At 30.8% G+C, this 14,257-nt stretch overlaps 1 protein-coding gene across 1 annotated transcript; it reads right to left on the bottom strand.

Moving 5' to 3' along the window:
* Positions 1–247: 247 nt before the first annotated feature.
* Positions 248–10,460, bottom strand: LOC101490889 (protein HIGH ARSENIC CONTENT 1, mitochondrial). Its single transcript, XM_004513206.4, has 6 exons — positions 10,315–10,460; positions 10,096–10,176; positions 9,880–9,953; positions 9,173–9,243; positions 9,014–9,067; positions 248–528 (listed from the first exon to the last, which is right to left on the bottom strand). The coding sequence occupies exons 1-6, from the start codon at positions 10,329–10,331 to the stop codon at positions 415–417; spliced, it is 411 nt and encodes a 136-aa protein (XP_004513263.1). The 5' UTR covers positions 10,332–10,460; the 3' UTR covers positions 248–414.
* Between the last annotated feature and the right edge of the window lie 3,797 nt (positions 10,461–14,257).

The following is a 14,257-nucleotide window of genomic DNA, read 5'->3' as shown; positions in this document are numbered from 1 at the left end:
AGATTTTTTTACTTTGAGCAAATTCTAATTAAGCATTTAAATTTATACCTATATTTTTACGAATCACCATTATTAACTCAATTACAAATATCATTTTATTATAAAAATTAAATAAAAATAATTTTTTTTGCATTAATTAACTAAATGAAATAATTAATTGAATTATTTCGCTTTAAATATAATGGAACCTCTTACGTAATATCTTTTTGAGGCGGTGTATAAAATTACTTGTGGGCATCCATCTTAATGAGATTCGAAACTTAAATCGTTGCCTTGTAAAAGAGATGATTATTTCATTACATTCAAATATTTTGATTTATTTATTATTTTTTATATGTATAAAAAAAACAAACCAACAAACCACATTAATTATAGTATAAAATAATACAAACATATAATTACACTAGTATAATATTATGGACGGAACTTGCAACTTGTTTTGAGCTCTTCTGCAGGTATGTTACCTGCAAATCCAGCGTCCACCCAGCCAGAGTAGCCTCCACCCATATTAATAATATGTTCATATCCCTGCGTTACCGCATGATCATACGGCATATACATTAGATTGTAGACAAAAGTGAAGTAGAAATAAATGGTTGATACTTGATAGTATTCTTATTATACTTCTTTTGAAAGCAAAAATATTTTACAAAGATATTATATGATTAGCCTGACAATTTCAATTATTTTGGCACTTTAAAATAATCACTTGTCATTTGCAGGATTTTAAAGTATTATTAAAATAAAAAAATATAAAAAACTTGGGAGGGACTATCCTAAAACCCAAAAAAACAAATCCAAGAAATACAAACTATCGTCTCATTACAAACTTTATTAAAAAACCTAAAGAGATAAAATCATGATGGAGGAAAAAAGAGTGCAATAAACATCTACATAAATCATCAAAATCTTTATTCAGAAATAACAATCATGATTCTATTGAAAATTTTAGAAATATTAGTAGGAAATTTTTTTCGCAAATGACTGTTAACAATGTGAAATCTTAAATTAACAATCATGTTCCCACAATTTAACCATCTAAAAGCAATTAAGCCAACTAATTCTAATAGATCATGGAACAAGGTTATGATTTCTAAAATTCATATTTGCCAATTGAGAATCAAATTCGATCCATAGAAAGCGCCATCCATTCTTGAAATTTGTTTCAATGGCGACCATATCCCCCGTAAACTCAGCATGTAATGCATTTTAAATCCACAAATTCATAGCAAAACAACCCAAGTAACCATTATAATCTTCCCTAAATATACCTCGAAAAACACTATGACCAAAACAACCAAAAACATGCTCATAAGTATTACATTCATTCCAATAATCTTTGGGGATCCCAAATCACTTTCTTGATGATAAAAGCATTAGGAGAATAAGTTGTAACTTGGAAGGCCTTGAGAATTTGAAAATCCTGCATAGAATTGGAGATTGTTCTCGAATTGCGATTTCTAGATAATGAAGCATTGGCAATAGTTATGTTGATGACAATGTGATAAACAAGACTCTTGCCTTCAAAGTGAGCTTGATTCTTGCAATACCAAATCGCGTCAATAGTAACGATGATGTTAGCCAAAATAAGTTATTTGCATTGATGAGACCGACCTTTCTCACAAATGACTAGAAGATTTTAAACTGAACTAGTATCAATTTGAAAAATAGAGATTACCAAAACCAGAGTCTAGCATCAAATCAGAAAGATAAAAAGTGATAATTATTGGTTTCCAATGCGCAATGACAGAGCTCACATCTTTAAATAATTTGACAACCAAGAGAGATTAAACTATCATTAGTATGTATTTTGTTATGCAGAAATCTCCAAAACCTAAGAGACTTGGAATGAGGGATGTTGTTATGCTAAATGGTTTTGGCCCAAGGAATATGTTGCCTTAAAAGCTTGATAAATAAATAAGCTTCTTTAAAACTTAAACCACCATAATTGTTTAATATCCAAACCAAATGATCCTTGAAATCAAACTTAGGAATAACAGGCTTAACAAACAAGTGGCCAATTGAGGGTAATTATGAAAAAGAACAAAAAGAACTTTTCAATGACCATCCCGAATGAAATAAATGACAGTTGCATGAAGATGAGATTGCTTGTCCTCAAGAATGTTAAGAATAGAAACCAAAAAATCCTCCAACAAAGTGCAAACTCAGAAATTAATATTATCACCCTTGCCAAGTTGCCATTTGTTCTTCTCGTATATAGTAGTTAGTTTAGCTTTAAGCACCGTTCAGATGGAGGAATCAATGTGATATTTAATATGTCCATTCCTTCTAAAGATATGGTCTCTATGAAGAATAGCCCAATGCAAACTAGAAATAATTAAGTCCTAAGAAAATTTAATGACAACAATATTATTAATGTCTCTCAAAGACCTAATTGTTGGAACCAAGTTGGTTTTACAGTTAGAGTTTTGATGTTAACAAAAGTATTTTATGAGAACAATATATTTGACTTCAAATAGTATGAAAGAAGATTCCTGTTTTTGAAGAAAATCTATAATAAGATTTGATTCAAATTTTTAATTGAAGAAAATCTAAAATAAGATTTGATCCCAAATTATAATCGATGAAAATCTAAAATAAGATTCCATTCAAATTTATAATTGAAAATAATCTAAAATAAGATTTAATTCAAATTTATAATTGAAGAAAACCTAAAATAAGATTTGATTCAAATTTATAATTGATGAAAATCTAAAATAAGAGTTGATTCATATTTATAATTGAATAATATCTTTGACCAAGTTGAAAAGAAGATATGGTCAAGATTTGAAGAAGATTTGAAAAATAATTGATCAACATTTAATGAATATTTGAAGGAGATTTAATTTGAAGAATTTACAAAGTCAATCTATACAAAATAGGAACATAATCAATCTAAAGAATTTACAAACTCAATCTGAACAAGATACAATTCAGAATTAAACAAGGACTAAATTAAAGCCGAAATTTTCACTATAAATAGACACTCAAGGATGAAGGAGAAAAGAATCGAAAAGCAAAAAAAAGTAACTTTAGCTCAAAGTTCTAAATTCTTCTTAGAGTTTAAAGAGAGAAGCACTTGTTCATGTTGGAAATATTTTATGAGTGTTCTTTTCTTAGAGTGTGAGAGTTATTATTATTATCAGCTTTGTTAGAAGCAACTACTCAAGTTCCAATCTTTTGTATCCAACTCGATAGTGGTTTAGTTCCTTCTTCAATCTGGGGTTATCAGGTTGTTAGGAGAAGACTTGGCTTGTAGGGTCAAAGTGGTTAGTTCCTCAAAAGTTTGGGGTTGTCAGGCTGTTTGGGAAGACTGACTTGAAGGGTCAGGTGCTTTGTAATTCAAAGTTTTTGAATTAGCAGATTAAAGCCTTCTGAATGAGGGGACTGGATTTAGTCAAGTTAGTGATGAACCAGGATAAATCTACGTGTCAAATTAATTATGCTTTCATTGCTTGCTGCCTCTAAATTCGATTGCCTCTACTCCAAGTAAATCACTAAAACCAAACTATTTTTTTTTTAATTATTTATAAATTATAAAAAAGTTGTTAACTTTGGCAAACACAATTCAACCCCCTTCTCGTGTTTGCACTTTCAATAATACCAAGATCACCTTCATTAAGATGATGAAAATTTTTATACTAGACAACAATAACAATTTTCCTATGCTCAATATCATTAGACCAAATGAAATTCGTAATCCATTTGCCTACATCTTTGAGAAGAGAAATCGATCAAGAATGTATGTAAAAGCTATAAACCAAAACGTTATGAATGACACTTTTCACCAATTCAGATCTACCCACCATAGAGAGAGATAAGATTTTCAAGCTACAAGCACTTAATTGTAATTAGAAACCAATCATGCGTAAAGAATTAAATAACAGTCTAAAAAACATCATTATCAACCATATCCTAATACTTTTAAAGAAATAAGCACCAAAACCATTAGGACGTGGAGCACTACCAAAATTCATGCTAAAAAAAAGCATTTCCAACTTCCTCAAAGCTAGGTAAGTTAGTAAGCATATATTCTTCAACCTCATCTCAACTTCCAGTCCTTCTATTTCAACATATGACCTTTTTCCTTATCGACCCCCCAATCACTACAAACAAAAGTGGATTTTACACGTGAGAGTGAAGAGAAAGTGACTTTGATGTGGTTGTTGTTATCGTAAAGGGAGGTTTGGAGCATTCATAGAATTATCCATAAGATGAGGGATGGTGTCTTCAACCAAACCATTATCCACACAATTATTGTTATAGTTGAAGAGATCCTTATAATAGGAAACAAACGTGGCCTCCATATCCAAAGGGTTCCAAATCAAGACATCATCAGGAATAATGCAAGAAATAGTCTTGAAGGCATGTCTGTTTTTGGCAATTTTATGAAAGAAAAAGGTTCCTATCAACATCTGAATGCAATTTAATATTTACTTTTTGATGACATAATTGATCCTCCAATTTAAGAGATTTATTCAATTCCATTTTTGCTTGTATCTCCTCATTCATAAATCATTTGAGGGACCATGAAAATCAATGGCGTTTTTTATGCTATTAGGATTTGATATTGCAACTTGAACTCTATGATAGATGTTATCAAAAACTTATTTATTCAAAATTTTAAGCTTGGATTTAAGCAACTTTAATTTCTAGTTAAACACAAACATGGGGCAACCTGTAACCTCTTCCCTCCAAGTATTTTTCATCATATTGATACAATCAAGATGTGAAGCCCTTATTCTCATAAAAGTAAAAGAACAAATGTGTTTAATAAGATGCGGTAATTATCAAAATTAGCTTTAAAATGAGGCAAAAGCTAGCCTTCTTAGAGTTCAACTATCTATGATTGCAAACCACTTTGTCTAATCTATTTTCTATACAAGCCCAACCTCTTCCACCATTAGACTAACTAAATTAAGCAGTGCCTATGGGCAGATGAATAAGGGAATTGATATTAGTCAAATTTTGAAAATTCTCCATAGGCAGCTTGGAAGGGGAACTATACCCTCTATACTCATGAGCTCCCCAAATGAAATTTAAATCACCAATAAAGGATCAAGGGAGATTGTAGTGACTTTGCTCATCCGTAATATGATACCACAAAGCACTCTTAGCAATGTAATCCATGGACGCAAAAACAACAAACATACCAAAATCCACACCATTATGATGCAAGGTGAAAGAAATATGTTGATTCGAACTGCTAATAATGTTATGTTCAAGGTGAGAAGAACATATACCCCTAAGATTAGGCACGAAATTGCTTTTAGAATTAACAGAAAAAACATGTAATGTAAATTATGTAAAATACAGTTTGGAAAATCATTAAAATTCACCCAAGGTCCAACTATAAAGAAAAAGTTAGGTTTTTATTGAGCACATAACCTTTTGAAGGCTAATTTTGATGAGGGATTGGCCATGGCCCTAATTTTTTCAGAAAAGGCACTTAATTGGGTTGGTTCCTTGAACCTGCCTTAGCATGGGTACCTTTGTTCTTAGCTCTTTTAGAAGATTGTCTTTTTTCTGACAATTTTCTTTTTAGGCAACACGACTTCAAAAGGATCATCAACATCTCTATCCTTAACCATGTCATGCATGCTAGAGTTTAAAGCCTCGATATTCGTATGCACAACCATAGAAACATTGTTATCAGGTACTTGGAAGATTTTTTCTTCAACCTCAATTTCTTCATCCACCTGTTTGTCATCCTTAGTAGAAAGTTGAGTTTTCAGAACACTTCCATCCTTGTCTTCCTACTGGTAGTCTTGACTATGCAAATCTCGAGAGGCTTCATTATTAACATAAGTGAGGTTGCCTACACTAACTACCTTCATAGGTGACTTTTTATTGTGGTTATTTAAGGGACCTTCATTAAGAATCTCGACTATCTTCCTTTTTCGACCAATTCATCATTATGAGGAACTATATCATTATTATCCATATCTTGTTGATTCTCTCTACCAGTATTTTAAAGGAATGAAGACTTGCATCATCTTATTATTCCCACCTTTGTCTAAATTATCCATCCCTTTTTTGCATTTATTATTTGAGCTTTTTTCCAAGAATTAACTGAATGACCAATATGTTTTCAGAAGTTGCAAAAATATGGAAGTTTCTCATATTCAACTCCCACATAAAATGCAAAGTTTTTTCTTTCAACTAACACTTTGTCATGAAACTTTGCAGCTATATCAACATCATCTAATACTTTGGCATAATGGCCGAAGGATTTGTAAAATATTGATTTACTAGGGATATTATCCATGCAAATAGCCATACCTAAACTAACAATGGAAAATATGATCTTTTGGCGCCAAGACTCTTATGCTAGACGAGTAATACAAACCCAAACCTGAGAGGTTGTCTAATGTTGATGATTAGGGTTAAAATTAAGAGTCCATGTAAAAAAGTTTCAACAATCCAAGATTAATAATTCAGGAGCTAACTGATTGGACACTTCTAAAATCTTCAACGGTAGAGAAAGAAAACTTGTAGAATCTTTTACCAAGTGAAATCAAACCCTGCTTATTCTAAGATTTCTATAACTCAAGTAACTTGGCCCACAACTCTTCAACCTTTAATGACCCTTTGTGTTGGATTTTGAGTTTCAAAAACTATTTAAAATCACAATTTATGCCACCGAAGATATTACTGGGTTGAGTCACGGACTAGGTCGCTCTCTTTAAGACGTTTCGCGGCACTACCCAAATTGTGCAAGGCAGACTATCAACCACGAAGTCCCCAAGATAAAACAACCCAGATTCACTGTATCTACACCGTAGAAAACCGTTCTAGAATTACACCTTCAATGTGGCAGTTAAAGCCACTCTCAATATGACAATTAAAGTCACTCCCAATATGGTACTAGCTCAAAAAAGACAAAAAACGAATGGACTACGGCATAATAACCGCTTTAAAAATAAAGTGATTACAGCATAACAACCGATCTAAAAACAAAAGGACTACGGCTTAACAACCGCTCAAAAAACCGAACGAACTACAGCATAACAACCGCTCTAAAAAAAACCGAAGGGACTGCGGCATAACAACCGCTCTAAAACCGAAGGGACTGCGTCATAATAACCGCTCTAAAAAACCGAAGGGACTGCTGCATAATAACCGCTCTAAAATCGAAGGGGGAGAAATGGCTCAAAAATTAGGCGAGCAGAATATAAGAGGGAGAAAAGAGAAAGTTGGGAAAAGCATCCAACTTTTGTATACTTTTCATAATAGCTTGAAACTCATTATATAGTGATGGAAGCAAAGTCACGTATGTTTTCTAAACAATGTGGGACTTTAGTATGTATAAAATTGAAACTACACAAAATATGATAGTTTTTCAAAGTGGGATTTCAAAAAATATTCTTTCCAATGTGGGACTTGAATTTTAAAAAACAAATTTCTTTCCACTTAAATTTACAAAGAGCAGAATATAAGAGGGAGAAAAGAGAAAGTTGGGAAAAGCATCCAACTTTGGTGTGCTTTTCACAATAGCTTGAAACTCATTATATAGTGATGGAAGCAAAGTCACGTATGTTTTCTAAACAATGTGGGACTTTAGTATGTATAAAATTGAAACTACACAAAATATGATAGTTTTTCAAAGTGGGATTTCAAAAAATATTCTTTCCAATGTGGGACTTGAATTTTAAAAAACAAATTTCTTTCCACTTAAATTTACAAAAAATATTTCTTTCCAATGTGGGATTTCAACACATTTTTAAATTCACACTATAACATACTTATGTTCCAACACTTTGTCCAAATCATATGATCATGGAGGTTTTTTTCTCTTTGGGAATTGTGATTGCTATTTGAGCACCTTTTAGGCATTGTGATTGCTATTTGAGCACCTTTTAGGCATTGACGTAGTAGCTGTCCGGTCGAAAATTCACAAACATTGTTTCTAAGGGCTTGCACAAAAGTTCTTTTTGGCTTGGTAGTATTCTCTTTCATAGTGTTATGACTTTTAAGTGGATTAAGGGTGGCGCCTCCGCAATGGTTACTAGAGTTGAAAAATCCTAAACAGATTGTGGCGCGAGGGATGTGAACGTGAGAGATGCGAGTTTCCAAACTTTTTATCATACTTGGTGGGTTAGAATCCTCTCCATTTATCATCATCTCCATTTCTTCCATCACCAAAGTTTTTGGGTATATAAATGTACACATTCTAAAAAATAGTTACAATAATTAAATATTTATACACTAAAACTATACTAATGGACATCTCCATTTCTAAAAATTTCATAAATGAAGAGAATCCAAAGTGTTACTTGATAGCACAAATAAGTTTATATATTATTAAATTACATCAATATTATTTTCAATAGATTCCATATGCTTCTAATGTCCCTGATCAAACAATTTTTCCAACTCTAGACACTAACGAAGAAGCAAGAGAAAAAGATTTAAAGCTAATTTTTTTTCTTGATGTAAACTTACAAGTTTTTTTTTTTATAACTTTTGTGATTTCTTAGAAATTGTATTATTTGTAAATGTCAATATGGTACTCACATTTTTAACTAATTAATTTAACATGTTAATATGAGTTGGTATTAATTTTTAATACGATTGAAATTTTATTTTATTTTGCTTCATAACAGATGTGGATCCTCTCCACCAACCTTTCTCTACACACTCTCTCCATCTCATTATCTCTAACATCGATTTTACTTATTTTTTAGAAGAATGTCAACAATACATTCTCTAATACACTTTTAACACATTCTATCTCTCACTTCATTTTAGTGGAGATGATCCACTCACTCAACTGTGGGTATAGAAATTGAGAGGTGTCACTAAAATGCATACGAATAGATAACTGACCGTTGGTATAACACTATAGTGACGACAAAGTTCCGTAGGTATAAAGAATTATTGACAACAAAAAATTAGTTCGTTGGTATAAGTTTTGTGAAATAATACATTTGGTAATTTAATAAACTAAATAAATATTACGAATAGCAATAATCAAGATTGATAATTAATTTGAGGTTAGTTATACACTTACTGAATTAAGCAGATCAACGCAGGCTCGACTAGATCTTCCTCCACTATTGCAAGCCTGAATTTGTAATTCATTACAATTACAATTAAATTCATACATTTCTTGATATGAGCATATATACTCTTTACTTTAGAGAAATACAAAAGGTTATAAATTTCTTACCACAATTAAGTGATCCTCACTCTTATATATTTCTGCCACTTGTTTAACAAAATCAGGATTTTGGACCCGTCCTGTTGATTATTTGCAAAAGCATTATATACGCTAAATATTATAACAATTTCTTAGTCAAAAAACAAATCATAAGAATTTCAATTAGATATATATGTATTAACAATGTAATAGAGAATTATAGAACTTCCAATTAGATTTCGCCATCTCAATATTTAAATAGGTATTTTAAGAAATAATTTACGACGTATCTAAATAATAAAACCTTATTGGATGTCTATATGCAAATAATAAATATAAATTTTAAATGTTTGTTAAATTTATTTATATTATTGATGGTTAAATATGATTGTAATTTCTATAAAATTATGATATTTCAAATTTAGTCCATATACTTTTTAGTCGTTATTTTGATTTTATAAACTTTTTTTTATAGACTAAAAGTATTAATTTTTTATAAATAAAAATCATAATAGAAATTAAAAGTGAATAAAACTATTTTTCAGAGACTAAAAAGTTGAGAAAAAATTTAGAGTTAAGGATTTAAAATAAATTTTTAAAATTTTACAAAGACTAAAATTATTTAATGCTTGATAATTTGTATCTTGACTGGTTTCCTCTGCCCTTAAACAGAAAATATATTCATGAATCAAAATTGATCAAAGTGAAGTAAGCTACTATCAAATTCTCTATATTACCTGCTTCTGTGATGAACATATAAGGGACATTAATAGCATTCTCAACATGGCTTTTCTTGAATTCCTCCACTGACCTATACAAGGGGGTGTGGCAAAAGAAATTAAGAAAAAGGACTTTAATTTCATTTCTATTTTTTTATAAGTTTGTTAGGTGTTCTTAATCTTATGAAAATTTAAAATGAAGAATGAAATTGGAGGAACTCAATATTTTGTTACCTCACATCAAGATAATGGTAACCAGATGAATCGAGCAGATCTTTGGCAGCATGGACATCTAAGGTAAGAATATTTTGATGACTGCAAATTATTAGAGAAAAATTAGAATTTGAGTGTGACTTAATTTAAACAATTGTATTTTCCAACCAACGCCATACATTAATTATAGGCTAACACAATATAAAATGGAAAATTTTGGAATATATTTTGAACTCTTACTCCTTTGTGGCATCCATTTCTTCCTTTTTGAATAAAATTCAGCAATCCGGAAAGTTATCAATGCAAGATAATTATTGTATGATATTTATGAAGTGAAAAATTAGCTTTGATAAGGTTTGTGGGGTCTCTAGTGTTGACCTTCGTAAATATCTGTTTTTATTTTACAAGTTGTTTGATTATATATATAGGTCAACTTATAACGTGCAAGCCAAGTATATGTACTAAATAAATGTTATGGCGAAATGGTAGTTTGCACATATTTTCGATTTGTTTATTTTGTTGAAAAGTGATTATACATTCAATAATAATTTTTGTAAGTCTTGCATAAGTAGTCCCGTTAATAAGCTAATATAATGTATTATTATTAGATGTACATTAATGAAGGATGAAGTATGTTAAAAGACACAAAAAGACTAAGATTAAAGCTATTTTAAAATAACTGTTTTTATTTATTTGTTTTTTTATAGTCATTACAATAACCAATTCTCTATTTATAATTACATAGAAGAAAACATATTTTAACATAGTGGAAATAATATTCTAACAAATTAAACAATAATTTATCGTAATGGATCAACCTAAATCCTTTTAAAAATCATGAAGTCATTGTTTAAAAACATCAAAAACATCAACCGTATGGGTTCAAACCTAACAAAATGGACGTAACTAATTTACTAACAATCGTTTATTAAAAAAAAAAAAAATAATATTTCTAGCATTTCTTGTAAAAAAAATAATAATGTTCCAGCATTTGATCCATCCTTAGTGGAACGAAATTAATAGTTGACTATGAATTTTATATTTTGGGTGATTGATACTGAATTTTTAATTTTAGATTGAGAATTACTATTTAGTATGAGAAAGGCAAAAACGAAACACAACGATTATATTTTTATTAAAATTTCAAACTTATATGTTGCCATTTAGTTGGATACATAGAGAGAAAATGAAAAACAACTACTCTTACACTTTGTTTATTTTCGTTAGTCTTCCGTTTTCTTTTTGGATTACTTCGAATTCGTAATTATTTAACTTTTTCTTTTTTGTATATAATAACGTAAGTGTTTAGCTTACAAGTATCAATCATAACGCAAATTGTTTATTAAAAAAGTTCAAAACGGAAATTAATAATTGTTTGTGTGTACCCAAATATAAAATGATTGTGTACTTGTTCTTCGTGTGTAATTGTAAAGACTATTTTTTTATTTTTGACCAAAAACAAAAAACTTTCTTTTAATAATACAAAACGAATTTTTTATCGGTTCATCTTACCCAATTCGAATTGGTTGTATTTCGTATTAGTAGGAAAAGATGAACTTAACGCACATGATAAGAATGTGTTATTCGTCAAGTTAAGAGTTTCATTAAAATTCAGCACCCTTAATAGTATAGCTAACATGATTGGGCCTTACAAAATACATAATTAACCAGGCCCAATTAAACTAACATCATAGAAATAAACTAACAATAAAATAGAGGAAATAATATAACTAACACCCCTCAAGCATGTATGTTAATCATAATGAGTTTTGATAGAAAGCAATGGAACTATCCTAGATTAAGAGGTACGTCAGAATTTCAGTCATTTGATCCTTTGATAAAATTAGAAGTTGAAGTATTTTGGAGCAGATGAAACATAAAATATGATGTGTTTGTCTGTATTAGACTTGATGCAATGCACAATTTACAAGCCAACTTGTGAGTGTTAATCAATTGGTGACTTGGTGCAACAAAAGGCTTAGCCTACAAACACAAAAGGAGATACGAGCATAGGTATTATTAAGATATAACAATTTATATGAGCTTCTTGTATAAACACAATAACAAATAATACATAATGGATATAAAATTATCCAAACTTTCAAGAACTCGTGAGTAGCAACAATAAATATATGACAGTAAATTGATCAAATAAAAGCGCGTAAAGAATAACAATATTTTAACGTGAAAAACTCCTCAATGCAAGAATAAAAACCATGGGTCGTTCAAACCAAAGAAATAGCTCCACTATAATTAAATAAGAGTACATAAGAGTCTTAAAATGATGAACAAATTGCGTTTACAAGCAGTCAAGATAACAAAGCACAAAAGGTTACAAATGAAAAATAAGAAGATGAAAAAGAAGATTTGTATGTTGCGAACATTCTGTCCAAATATCAGCTCGATCAAATGGTTAACGAATGCGCAATCAATGTTTTTCTGAGAATGATTTGATAAAATCGGGAATAGAGTTTACTATTCTCTTTTCTCTTTTGGTGATAGTCTTATTCTTCAAAATAGTCTCTCTCTTACAAACCTAACAAGACCGTCTCAACTTCAATAAGTGAGACACATGGACTAAATATTTGGACTTTTATCCACATAGTAAGGGAGTCCAATACCCAACATATCTCTCTCACAAACTATACAGAGATAATCGTCAAACTGATGATATCAAAACAAGTTACAAACTTCCCGCTCAGTAATATGTTTTAATCATCATATCAAAATCATCATATCAAAATCATCATAATAAGTATGAAATTTAGCCAACTCCAACAACTTAGCTTCCAAATATGTGTTTGGACCTACTATGAAATGTCAAATTTTTACCACGATGAAGAGCACTTTGACTATCAACAAATAATTCATATTTGTCCTGAATAAACCTAAGCTCCTACAAGAATTTCTTCCACGAAATCAATTCTATAAATGTTTCGATAATGACAATGAACTTTGCCTCATTTGTAAACAATACTACACATTTATGTAATCTGGACTGCTAGTACATAGTCTCCCTTTGCAAATTTAATCATGTAGCCTAAAGTGGACTTCCTCGAGTCAATATCTTCGGCCATATTTGAGTCAATGTTTTCTACCTAGATTTGACAAAAATCTACTAACTGTACAACCAGCATGCGCAATATCTGGCCTTGTGCACACAATTGCATACATCAAACTACCCACATCAGGCACGTAAGGAACTCGTTCCATGTCTCTTTTCTCATCTTCATTAGAAGGACTTTGGTTAGAACTCAACTTAAAATGAGTAGCAAGAAAAGTACTTACAACCTTAGAGTTTTCCATTTGAAACATTTGCAACACTCTCTCAATATAGCGTTTTTGTGACATCTAATGTTTCTTTTCCTTTCTGTCACACATGATTCTTATGCCAGGAATCTATTTAGTTGCTCCTATTTCTTTCTTGGCAAAGGAATCACCCAACTGTTTCTTTAACCTTTCAATCTTGGAAGAGACTCAAACTTTTTGTACCACTACCTTGGAGCTTGCTTCAAATCATATAGACTTTTTCTCAATATAAACACATTGTCTTCATTGCCTTCAACAAGAAAACCATCAGGTTGCTTCATGTGAATCTCTTCCTCCAAATCACCATGAAGGAAAACCATTTTTACACTATTTGCTCTACCTCTAAGTCAAGAGTAGTTGCCAAACTCAACATAGTTCTAATTAATGACATTTTTACCACAAGTAAAAAAATCTCATTAAAATCAACATCTTTTCTTTGACGGGAACCTTTCACCACTAATCTATCTTTATACCTTAGAGACTTTGAGTAACTTTCACACTTCACTCTATCGATCCACCTGTTTTCCAAAGCCCTTTTGTCATTTGGCAACTTAACCAAATCATAAGTGGGATTATCATGTAAGGATTTTATCTCATCATACATTGCATCCAACCACTTTTGACTTTCTTCACTCTCCATGGCCTCTCGAAAAAACTTAAGTTCCCTTTCATCAGTCAAAATCACATACTCATCATAAACATACCTTGTAGGTGGTTGTCTCTACCTCTTAGACCTCTTGAGTTGGGTTTAAGATGACTTAGAAGCACCACTAAGATTATCATCATATTACAACTCATGATCTTCCCCTGTTGGAATATTTACCTCATCTTTAAGCTAATGATCATCAACACAATCATGTGGCTCATTATTCTA

The sequence above is a fragment of the Cicer arietinum genome, chromosome 6 (genome assembly GCF_000331145.2).
Source record: "Cicer arietinum cultivar CDC Frontier isolate Library 1 chromosome 6, Cicar.CDCFrontier_v2.0, whole genome shotgun sequence".
Taxonomy (NCBI): Eukaryota; Viridiplantae; Streptophyta; class Magnoliopsida; order Fabales; family Fabaceae; genus Cicer; species Cicer arietinum.
Note: the sequence above shows the minus strand (reverse complement) of the source record. Positions and strands in the feature narration are given on the sequence as shown.